Consider the following 12,797-nt stretch of genomic DNA (forward strand, 5'->3'; position numbering starts at 1 on the left):
TGCGCTTCCCCGTGATGCTGTGCATTCTAGGGGATAGTTCATGGGTTTCCATCGCTGCCATCAGAAAAACAGATTCTGTGTTGGAGTGAACCTCCAGATGATGGTTGAAGTCCCCTGCCAGCAAACACCTGCTGGTCTAAAATGTATAGGGGCCAGTCGTTCTAACAATACTGAACAAAACTCTTTCTTACTACCTCCATGAGGGTGGTACGCTAGAGCTCCACCCCACTCAATCTCTTGGCCGCGATTCACTCTAAAGATAAATAGCTCTATATTGGGGGAAGATAGTGTATCAAGGGTCTTAATATGGTAAGGGGGACGAGTGTCGATAGCCAGACCTCCGCCCCGTTTTCCTGCTCTATCCAGACAAACCACAGCATAGTCTGCTGGAAAAACCATTGCCAAAACTGGCGTCGCTTCATTATTCAACCAGGTTTCCATTAAAAGACAGATGTCTGGCTTGATCTCGTCTAATAGGTCCCAAATTTGCGCCACATGTTTTGGGATGGATCTCGCATTAAGATACAACGCCTTAAAGGGCACTGCTTGGCCCCCCTCGTCTGTCTCTCACTTCCAACACCCTACCCCTTGCCTGTGGGACTAGGGATGGAATATAATAGTGGACTAAGAGGGTATACAACGTTTACAACGAAGTTTTTACCACGCACTACCACTACAACGCAGGCATTACCACGCATACCATTACAACGCATTGCGCTAGGGGGCGCTCTAGGATAAGGAATAAGTATAATTTTATATCCAACACCTTCCCTAGTGTCCACTGGGACTGGAGTTGGAATATAAAATTATACTTACCACTATCCAGCACCTCTAAGCGCTATGCGTTGTAACGGTATGCATTGTAAATACCGCGTTGTAATGGTATGCGTGGTAAAAGTATGCGTTGTAACGTCATACATCCGACTAAGAGGTGTATGCTACTTCACCCAATGTCCATCCACAATCAGAGCACTTCTCTAATGGGACATCATCTACTACTTGCAGGTTGGTTCTTCCCCCTGCGCAGGCTGAGGCCTGCCCAAATTCCATCAACCTCTCCTTAGGGTACACCAGCCTGGGGGGCCAATGGTCCCTGTGGGAAAACGGGCAGCATCTCCTGGGAGAGCTGCCCACTAGAGCACTAACCGCTAGAATGGAGCCCCACAGGTTTGAAGAGCGAATGGGCGTGCTCTCTCCACTCAAACAATCGGAGATCTGATTGCGGTGGACTGTAGAGCTGCCCGACAGTGCGCCTTAGCGTAATTCAGGTGAGAGGCAGTTCAATTTTAAAAAACAGTTCTGAATTAAAACAAATATCTCATTAAAACATTAGTGCAAAAACAAAGTGGCAGGAGATTCCTACTCAGACTGCATCCTTCTGGAGGATGTCCTGCAATCAATCTTCAATCAAGCCCTCCTTGGAGACACTTTTTCGCCCTTGCGCAAAATCATGAATTCCTCCCTAGTCCAAGGTAATCTTCATGTAAGCTGTCAAAACTGTTCATATGCCTGTACTCCTGAAGAACCCAACCGTAGGCCTTGATGAGCTCACCAACTACTGACTAAAGTCTATTCACCTAATTGTCAGATCATTGAAAAACTGTCTGTTCACTTCCAAGAACACATCATTGCAAATCATCAACTTCACAACTGATGAGTGGGATGCAAAACATAAACAGCACTAAAACAGCACCTATACATGAAGAAGAGAAAACACTCCTGGCCACCGGCAATAACAATCTCTGTTCTATGATACTAATTTGGATAATGAGCATATCAGTGACTCACCACACCGGCTGGACACGCCAAAAGAAGTGTGCATGTCACTGATCAACAGTGTCACGCTTAGATGAAAGCCATACCCTTAACGAATGTTACCACACCAGCTGGCAAGTCTGACTGAGAGTACACACTTGATTTGGTGAAGATGAGCCAATGACGATGGCAGGTTGAGTTAAGAGCGACACTCTTTGACTTCAGGAAACCGCCCACCATGAATGCAGACTTCCTTGGAGCAGACTGATGACTCACCGAGAGTGGCTGATTAGGAAATCCTTACCAGGCACTAGTCGGCGAATCACCACACAAACAGGCACCACGCACATTGACAGTTGCGTTGATTCAACAGTGCAAACCAAATTTCATGAAATGTAGGCTCATCTTATGACTCAGTACTTGTCATTCCCATTGATCCCATATTTGTTTTTTTGGGCCTGGAATTGTTTGATCAGTTACTCAACAGTAACTGAACAGTACCTCGATCTCACGCTCAGCTTTCATCTCAGTGCAGCTTTCCTCTTAGCACGACATAGGGTTTGTCGGGGGTATGTCGCTTACAGCACTTGTGATACCACTCCAATCGTCGCCAAAATTGTAGTAATTCGAAGAAACTCTCCTTTAGGTGTAAGTAATTTATTTAGCATGAGAGAAACCCCACAACACAGTCGTGCAAGGTGCAACTAGCAACTGTAGGAAGGTGGATCTGTATATACTATACCAAAGTAAGGTATAGTGTGCACAGAGTCCAGTGGATCCCCAGAGGTAGGCAGAGGTAAAAGTAGATAATACCTTACTCTCTATTTGTGGTAGTATGGGCGAGCAGTAAGGCTTCATCAGAGGGTAGCGTTAAGGATTTATTGTACACACACAGGCAGGAAATGATGTCACACACTCATAGACTGAACTCAGACCAATTGGTTTTGCATAAATAAAAATAAATAAATACATTGGTTTTGCATAAAAATATTATTTAGTTGTATTTTATTTTATAGAACCAAGCCAGGCCTGGTACAGGTAAGAGTAATAGTACTTTGCAAGAATAATGCTGTTAAATACAGTTTGAATGCTGCTGAATACAATTGAGTTGGTTACAGGTAAGTCACTTGTTCACAAAACAGTTGGAACTACTTTTCAGTTACTATTGAGATTACTTTGTACGGTACTTTTCACATTACTTTTTAAGTTACTTTTTCTACTCAATGTGATATGCCTAGATATCACACTGGAACATTCCTAGATAAAACGTAAGTAAATCTGTTTTTGTATATATGCTGTTTCTTAAGGTTTCATTCAAACCAACACCACACAATTTTCACAAGAAAGCAGTCAATGCAGTCCTATGGGAGAAAACCAGGCTATCGGTTTAACAGAAAGTACTTAGGCTTGGGAGTTGGTTTTCTGGGGTTAGAACAAGGGTTCCCCCAGGGTCAAGGATACACTCTCAAAGCATCCTCGCAGCACTAGGGTGCCCGGGTGCAGAGTGCTGAGGCCCAATGTTATCCAATGGGGATTAGGGGGTCTCTGGTTGGTGGCAGCTCACAAGCAGTTGACAAGGTTGTGGGAGAAAAGCTCAAGGCAAAGGGGATCCAAGTTAGCACACAAGATGCACCCACAGCGGCACAGGGGCGATCGAGTACACAGTGCTGATTTGGCGTTGGGTGCCCTTTTGTTTTCAAAGGGAGTTGCCAGTTTTGGACGTTAGTTGCAGGCTCGGTCCGAGAAGAATTCCAGGAGGAACAAACAGCTGGGAAGGTATGTTATAGGGCTCAGGGACGTAGGTGCACCTCAGGGTCTCCTTTCTAGGGTGCAGGGCAGCTGGAGGCAGGGGTGTCTTTGAGGTCGAATGTTACCTTACCAGGCCACTCTCGGTTGGGGGGGTCTCTGTGCAGAGGCTGCTGGCGAGGTCAGGCAGTCCTGGAGGGGCAACCCAGAGTGGACTCAGACTCTGGAGTGCTAGGAGACCTCGATGGGACCAGTGGGCCACTCGAACTTGGGCCGTTGGCCACGTGTGCAGTGGTAGTTCCAGGCGTCAGGTTTCTTTGTCTTCAGCAGGCTCCAAGTCTTGCTTTGGAAATTCTTTTGAACAGAGCTGCTGTTCACAAGAGATCCAGTCTTTGTGGAGGACATTCAGTCCTCCCAGGGGTTCTGAAGGTCACTAGCGGCAGGACAAGGCGACATTTGGCACAAAATCTCTGACAACTGCAGATGAGCCAGTAGGGCTGGGGCTAAATCAGTTCTTCCCTGTAGTCTCCTCCGAGGTTGTCTTCTTTCGTCCTTCTTCATAGGTTGCAGGACTCTTTCTTCTTGGTACAGAGCTGCCCCCTAAATATTGAATTTAGGGGGTGATTTAGGGGCCTCAAGGATAGTAGCCAATGGGCTACTGACCTTAGGGTGACTACACCCTTGGACACAATTCCTAATCCTGATTGGAGATTGTCTGCCATCTGCAAGATGCCGGGCACTGACGAGTGGGCTTCACCTCCCCTCCCCCACCTGTGGGGTGGGGTTGGCAGAGGTGGGCACATCTTCTGGGCTGCTCTAATTTTCCCTGCCTGTCTTCCGGCCGAATAGGGGAGGAGGCAGGAAGGGGGCCAGGTCCCGATAGCAGGAGATGCTGGGGGTCAAGTTACAAAGGCTGCTAGGCCTTTGAAGCTCCCCTGTCACAGATGGCTCTTCCTGACCTGGGAGAGGTGTGAACACCTCTGCCCAGGAAAGGCTTTTTTTCTGGGCTCAGGGAGCGAAAGCTCCCACCCCAGGGGTCCAGAAACATGTTTACCAGTCAGAGAACCCAGCAGAGGCTGGTTGTTTTTGAGGGGGCATCTCTAAGATGCCCTCTAATTCCATTGTATAATAAATCCCATGCTGGCATTGTGTGGATTTATTATGCTGAGAAGTTTGCAACCAAACTTCCCAGAATTCAGTAAAGCCATTTTGGTGCTGTGGCGTTTTTAATGACAAACTCCCAACAATATACTCCTTATGGCTTTACTGCCCTTATAATGTCTAAGAATGAACTGAGACGCTGCAACTGTACCCTCACCATTGGTATGGTGCCCCAGCTAGAGGAGTGTCTTACCTATACCATAGGCAGTGGGTTGCAGGCATGGCACACAGGAATGTGTGCCATGTTGACTTTTCACTTGTCTCTGCACCAAAACATGCAGCCTGCAATGACAGTGTGTGTGTGTTAAGTTACAGGGCCTCTATCGTGGCACAATATGTGCTGCAGCCTTTGAGGCCTTCACTGGTCACAGTGCCCTTAGTACCCATGGGACATTTACCACAGACTTATATGTGGCCAGAGAGGTGCCAATTGGGGGTACAGAAGTACAGTTTGGGGAAAGAACACAGGCCCTAGGAACCTAATTGGCAGTGACAAAGGACACATCAAGTCAAAGTGCATCAGAAATCAAGCAAAGAGTGTGTGTGTGTAGGCGGGTTACTGCAACAGAAACCCAGCTTCCTGCAGCCAACAACTGTTGACCCTAAGGACACGGAGCTCCGATGACCTCATAGAACACCTGAGCGTCATGCTTAACTAGTGCAGCTTAAGCACACTACAACAGACTGTCATGGGGATAGAGGCTAAGAAAGACAAGGAGAACCCAAAATCACAAGGACATGACTTATTAGCAAGGAGAGGACACAGCACATTCAACAGGAAGGAGAGTTATATTGAAGGACATGGTAAAGTTACAGGGATGTGCATTCTTTAGAAAGGCATACAAATATAGCTAATTTACTTGCAAATCAAGTAAACAGAACTACACCAAGGTGATGTGATTGTTCTGATTAGCTATTGCTAAAAATAGTACACGAAGTACTGTACGCTTGCTACATGTTGTGTACGAATCTTAGAGAACGATGAAAGAAAATAAGCGGTCAAGAAAATCAACCAGTCTCACACTTAACTTTTCTGCTTCTAGGGGGAGTTTTTCGATCTCTCGCATCACTCTGAGATTCCTTTTCCTCCACCGGCTCTGGCCTTTCCTGTGGACAACAACCTTATGGTTTACTTTGGGATTTCAGATTACCTCTTCAACACAGCTAGCTTTGTGTACCAGCAGGCGGGCATCCTGATCTTCACACTCACCGATGACATGGTAAGGGTACAGCATGCAATTTTTTTTTTAATCCTCATAACATTACTACCTTGTGGCCATTTCTCTCAGACCCTATGATGAGCGGTTGCGCTCCAGGCCTATATAGCATCCTTAGTCTCCAACAACTGTCATACCATTAACCTAACTCTGTGTGAATGGACATTAACTTTCTCTATTTAAAACATTTGAGAAAAGCACATTAGTAGGTATTGTATTCCCTGTATTAAAATATGGCATGTCCTAGTATAAATTGTTTAAGATAGAGGAAAGAAGAATGCTTTCTTTTCAATTTGATTTCCTAAAAAAGTATATTCAGTTAGAGGGCTTTGATCTTTTCAACTGTCCATCACAGTTTTGTAAATTTTAACTGGCAATTATACCTCACCCGCTCAATCTTCTGATATATGTTTGGTATCTGTGGAGCTCTGATTTATGGAATGTATGCATATGCAAAAACCAGGGGCCCTAAGGGCTGTGCAGTTATGGGTATGTCATTGTTTCCATTGAAAAGGCATTTTTGTTTTGCTATGACCTTTGGTACTGCTTGACAAATCTATATGAAACTTTCCAATGCAAAAGTTCATCCACTTTGAATGGCTTGCATAACCATGAAGCAGGGGTCAAACAAAAAACAGGACCGGGAGAGCCATTTCACTTTTACTCCTGGTAAGATTCTTGGTAGGATTCTTTGCTTCTCGATATAGAAATAAATGACTGAATGGAATATCACAAAACATGGAATCAAAGTAGAACAGGTGTTTTTAATTTATTTTTATGTAATTTAATTAAATTTGTATTTTAGTACTGTAGCGGGTTGTGGGTTTATAGGGGAATAGGGTGGGAAGTAATTTAATGATGTTAAATTCATTATTAATTAGTAGGAATTATAAATTAATTTTAATTAATTGGTAATTATTTTTAATTAATTGGTAATTCATTTTAATTAATTGATTAATTGATAATTATGTTCTGTAGCGGGTTGTGGGTTTATAGGGGAATTAGGGTGGGAAGTAATTTAATTATATTGAAATTAATTATTAATTAGTAGGAATTATAAATTAATTTTAATTAATTGATAATTATTTTTAATTAATTGGTAATTTATTTTAATGAATTGATTAATTGATAAATAATGTTTTTTATTTAATTATTTTGTTATTTATATAATTGTTAATTAATTATTAATTGGTAATTAAATATTTTTAAATGGTATTTTTTTAATAATTTTTTTAGTTAAATATATTTTGCTAATCATGTTTTTAATAATTATGTATTGGTATTTGTAAATGGTTTATATTTATTTAATAGTTACGTTTTTTATTATTTAAAAAAATACATTTATAAGTATGTTATTTTTACCCCTACGCTATCTAACACTTTCTCTACTGTTGCACTCTCTGGAGTTGGAATAGTAATTGTTACCACTACGCTATCCAACACTTTCCCTACTATTGCACTCTCTGGAGTTGGAATAGTAACTGTTACCCCTAAGCTATCCAAAACTTTCCCTACTGTTGCTCTCTTTGGAGTTGGAATAGTAATTGTTACCCCTACTCTATCCAACACTTTCCCTACTGTTGCACTCTCTGGAGTGGGAATAGTAATTGTTACCCTAACACTATCCAACACTTTCCCTACTGTTGCACTCTCTCGAGTGGGAATAGTAATTGTTACCCCTTCGCTATCCAACACTTTCCCTACTGTTGCACTTTCTGGAGTGGGAATAGTATTTGTTACCCCTATGCTATCCAACACTTTCCCTACTGTTGCACTCTCTGGAGTGGGAATAGTAATTGTTACCCCTACGCTATCCAACATTTTCCCTACTGTTGCACTCTCTAGAGTGGGAATAGTAATTGTTACCCCTACGCTATCCAACACTTTCCCTACTGTTGCACTCTCTGGAGTGGGAATAGTAATTTTTACCCGTACACTATCCAAAATGTATTTAATTTTTTTTATTTGTTTTACATTTTTATTAATTGTTATTTATATTATTATTTGATGTATATAAATGTATTTGTAATTTATTACATATTCATTTATTTATAAATTAGTAAAATAATTTATTAGAGGTATTATTAATGAAGTATAAACTATGTATTATATCTTTATTATTATTAGTTTTTATTACATTATTTATTAATTTCAAATATTAAAATATATTTTTTACTATGTGTTTTACATTTATAAGTATTACTTTGTTAATATTACATTTTGTTTAATTAAAAAAAACAATATTTAAAAAAAAAACGATATTTTTTTCGATATTTTTGTACTTACCTTGTTAGAGATAGGATCTCGATATTAATGTAATCGATATTTTTGTTGCAATATTTTTGTAGGTAGATATTTTTGTAGTCGATATTTTGTCAGATTCCTCTTGAGCATTAGCACCTCGTAAAGCTGTTTTTTGTACTCCAAGGGGATGTTTCTATTTCCCATTTTTTTTTAAAAAGCATTCTTAGATCACTCTTGAATTACTCCAAAGGGCTTATATACGAGGCCCAATAGCCAAATCTTGGCTGAATTAAGCAATCGTTATATGAACGCTTGACTAATTCTCTTGTATTCTCCATTTTATAGAGCTATAGATTTGCATATACTAGAACTGATACAAAACCTTATTTAATGTTAGTTTTTTACTAATCCCCAGCCATATATTCTACATTAGTAACCAATTTCACCACTTTCCCTAAAACTAATCAGCTATTAAACACACTTGGGGTTTAAGCATGAATGCTGATTAATGCTAGAAAACGAAAACGTTGTTTTTGCTCTTTTCTATACATCGATATGAGTCGAAAATTTGTGCGTTTGGGATTATTTATATGTTTTTTTTCAGAGCTGGATATGTCAAATATTCTCCTCTTATCAGATGTGGGGAAACATTGTCGAATGTCTGGTAATGAAGATTATCATGTAAATGAGAAAGCATCAATATATGTACAGTATGATAATAACTCCTGAAATCAGATAGTGAAACCCCTTTTCTTCCTTAAGTAGTTGCAATTTCTTAAAACAGATTTCTGGGGAATGTTCTTGCCAGATAAAACTGCTAATCAACCATTCTATTTTAATTAAGATGCTTTTCTCGAAAAGTATACGGGGCATTATTGCAATTTGTTGGTTTCTCTAATAACTTTTCAACCTAGGAAATAATGTAGGTCATATAATGTATTACTGGTATATATGACATGTATAATACATTTATATTAATATTCATAATTTATAATGAGGTTTACAGTTTAGGTCATATAGTTCTTCTAAATGTTCATGTCCGCATATATTTTGTTGGTGTTTTCACATAGTTGTTAGCAAGAAAGAAAAGCAATATCGGGGGATGTGCATTAAACTGAAGTATCTATGTCTTACTTTTATTTACTGTGTAGCCTTCTACTTTCTACTTTCGAGAATTTCTAAATAGCTAAAAATAATGAGTTGATCGATGTCTGTTTGGGGTCTAAATACCGAACTCTGTCATCTGTGTATAGTTTCAATTTAACACCACCCTGAACTGCTGATTTAATATCTTTGCGGATCTTATAGCCAATGGCGGATATTAAATGTACATTGCAAAAATCAATTGAGAGTGGACAGCCCTGTTGGGTTACTCGTAAGGTAGTAATTTCCCTTGTTTCAATTCCATTCACCATTAATGTCACTGTTGACTCTTCATATAGAGCTGCTAAAACACTAAGGGCCCCATTAGGATGACGGGCGGGTTGCCCCTGCCGGGCCAGCGGTGGTCACTGCCGGCCCGGCGGGGGCAATACGCCCGCCATCCCTGTTGAAAAGACCCCTGCCATATTATTATGGTTGGGGGGTTTGCGACGGACGGAAAGACCGTCCGCCGCATTTGCGCCCGGTCGACTTGCGACCCGGCGGAAAAGGCTGCAATATGGTGGGGGGGTCCGTTTGACACTGCCAGCCATATTAGAATGTGCATTTAGGAATGTCTTTCCATGGCGAAAGGCATGCAGAGTCTGCTAGGGGGTCCGTTGCGGGCCCCCAAGGATTCCGGGGGTTGGGGGTGCACATGGGGGGTACCTATGGTACCCCCTGCAGTTCCATGCACAACATGGCAGGCACCGCGCAGTGCTTGCCATGTTGTGCTTGGAAGTGCACAACATGCCTCCCTAACATTGTGGCGGGCGGTGCTGAGTGCACCGCCCACCACAATGTTAGAGATGCAGGATGCGCCCGCCATTGTGGCGGGCGCATCTTAATAGGACCCACGGGACCCCCGCCCTTATGGCGGGCGGTCCATTTGCACGACGAGATGGCGGGCGGACAAAGTCTGCCCGTCATCCTAATGGGGCCCTAAGTAGCTGAGCCGAAACCCCATTGCCTGAAGTACTCTGAATAGAAACTTCCAGCATACATAGTCAAATGTGTTTGGGGCAACTAGAAAAATTGTAGATCCTTTAAATTTTGAGGAGACAAACAAATCAATAACTTCTGTTAAAAAATAAGAATGGGCATATAGTTGACATTTGAGTTACTGTGTTTGCAATCAAGCAAACTTTAGTTTCCCAGGCTAAAGGCTAACCTGCATATTCCCATCCTCATAAGCCTGCTGCTTTATGTTATGTGAACTCAGTAGTCCTCCTAAAACAATAGGATTTCGTTTTTTCTATGGCTTCTTTTCATCTAACAAAATTACTTTGACTGTTACTTAAATTCAAATTGTGTTCTGCTGTTGCAAGATTGTGTTGTAGTGGAACTAATTCTTATTCCTGAATGTCATTTGTGTATGAAAATAAAGCAATATCTCCTCCTCTTATTGAGGCCTTATCTGCCTCCTAAATATTCCCGCAAAGCGCTGTCCTAGTATTTTTTACAAAAAGAAGTTTTGTTCTATCTTTTATTTGATCTGTGAATTGTAAATTTTACACATGGTCATATTCAATTTCTAGTTTCTTGAAATATTAGTTGTATCCTTGAAACAAAAGTTTTTTTGAACAACAGAATAATTTGGAGCACTATAAAAAAAAGTGAAGGTAAAAAAAAAGCTGAAGACTAGGAGGGCCTGTGGTGTTATTCAGTCAGACACTTGGTACAGGTGTGAGACGTGGGTTCATGTCTGCTCTCTAAGGGCCAGATGTACGTCGGATTTTTGCATGCGCAAATGGGTTTTAGACCCGTTCGTGCATGCAAAAAAACAGTGGCCCATGTATTAACCCTATTTTGTGAGTCACTAATTAAATAGTCACTCGCAAAATTGGGTTAGCGACTCACTATTAGGAAGGGGTGTTCTGAGGGTGTGCCTTCCTAATAGTGAGTCTGAACCTCATGTAAGAATGTATTGCGACCGCAATTACGGTCGCAAAACACTCGCAGTTTACCACCCTCCTTAAGAGGGTGGTAAACCAATCACAAATGGGAAGGGGTCCGAGGGGACCACTTTCCCTTGGTGAATGGGTGCGCAAACATTTTTTAAGAGTAGGCAGTGGTCCCCTGGAATTTATCTTGTTTTTCTTTAGGGAAAACGGGCTGCAATTCTTTTTAAAACTGCTTTATTTGAAAGCAGTCCCAGACATTGAGGTCTGCTGACCCCAGCAGGCCACCATCCCAGGGAGTGCCAGCCATTCCCAATGGGGTCACATATTGCGACAGCCTAATTATTATGCAGGAGGCATGCAATTTGCGACCCCCATTGGGAATCACAAACAGTGTTTCAGACACTGTTGTACATAGGCAATTGCGACTCCCAAATTGCAACTCGCAAATTGGGACTCACAATTTGTGACTCGCAATTGCCAATGGCCGTACATCTGGCCCTTAGTCTGCAATTGTGTGAAGTGTCAGACGTGTTCTGAGGTTTACTTTACATAAACATGCCACTAAAGTGTGAAAGTTTCATTTAATGGAAATTGTTGGTGTGAGTGTGAAGTAGGGTTTTGCTGGCTGTTGTTTTTTCAATGAGAAAATCTTGTTTCAGCTCGGACTTCTTCCTGTAGTTGTCGCTATTTACCAAAAAATTTTGCAAAGCCGATGAGTCTTGCCTATTCGAGAGCTATTGGCTTTGTTAATGTCTTTTAGTCGTGTTGTAGAAAAATGTAGCTGCTGTCCAGCAAGGCTAAAAGTAAAGAAAAAAGCTTATGATGCAGTCAATGCTGGCTGCATCATAGCTTTTTTTTTACTTTCAGCCTTGCTGCACAGCAGCTGCACAGTTGTACAACATTGCTAAAAGACATTAACAAAGCTAATAGCTCTCGTATAGGCGAGACTTATTGGCTTTGCCAGTGCTTGTTATCTCTGCTCCCTTGATGGATCTGCATGAAACTTGTCATACTCACAGAAAACTAAATATGCTAAATGTGGTCAAATTTCATGTGGATTTGCCAATTGATGCTCCAGCTATTAGCAAACAAACACTTTCTGACCCCTCTCCTGTAACTGTAACACCTTGAGGAATCTACAGAAATTAAAATATACCAGCCAAATTTCAAGCAAATTTGTCAAACAGTGGTAAAGTTATAGGCACCTCAACAATACACATTTCTAACTGCCAATGTATATTTATAATTCAACCTCTTCACATTTTTGTCGAGCTTATTTCTCCAAAACTACTGAACAGAATTACACCAACCAAAGTAAAGGCACTTTCTTGTGTAAAGTTCTACTTTGATTCCATGTTTTGTGATATTCCATTCAGTCATTTATTTCTATATCGAGAAGCAAAGAATCTTACCTAGAATCTTACCGGGAGTAAAAGTGAAATGGCTCTCCCGGTCCTGCTTTTTGTTTGACCACTGCTTCATGGTTATGCAAGCCATTCAAGGTGCTGTGCTGTTGGCAGGCTTGGCATCCCCTATAATGTCATAATATTCAAGAAGGAGTAGGTGATTGACCACCAACTGTGTGCAGAGATGTGTTTATTAAAACATTTGAATATAGGTCTCTTACTTT

General features: G+C 41.2%; 1 protein-coding gene across 2 annotated transcripts in view; it reads left to right on the forward strand.

Annotated features, from left to right (window-relative positions):
• The window catches only part of LOC147705789 (bactericidal permeability-increasing protein-like), a 408,685-nt gene that overhangs the window by 198,141 nt on the left and 197,747 nt on the right, over positions 1-12,797 (forward strand). For both annotated transcript variants that reach the window (XM_086932245.1, XM_086932244.1), the window contains exon 8: positions 5,706-5,882. In XM_086932245.1, the coding sequence (XP_086788371.1) occupies positions 5,706-5,882 (177 nt within the window). The remainder of the gene's footprint in view (positions 1-5,705; positions 5,883-12,797) is intronic.

The sequence above is a fragment of the Lissotriton vulgaris genome, chromosome 7 (assembly GCF_964263255.1).
Source record: "Lissotriton vulgaris chromosome 7, aLisVul1.2, whole genome shotgun sequence".
Lineage (NCBI taxonomy): Eukaryota > Metazoa > Chordata > Amphibia > Caudata > Salamandridae > Lissotriton > Lissotriton vulgaris.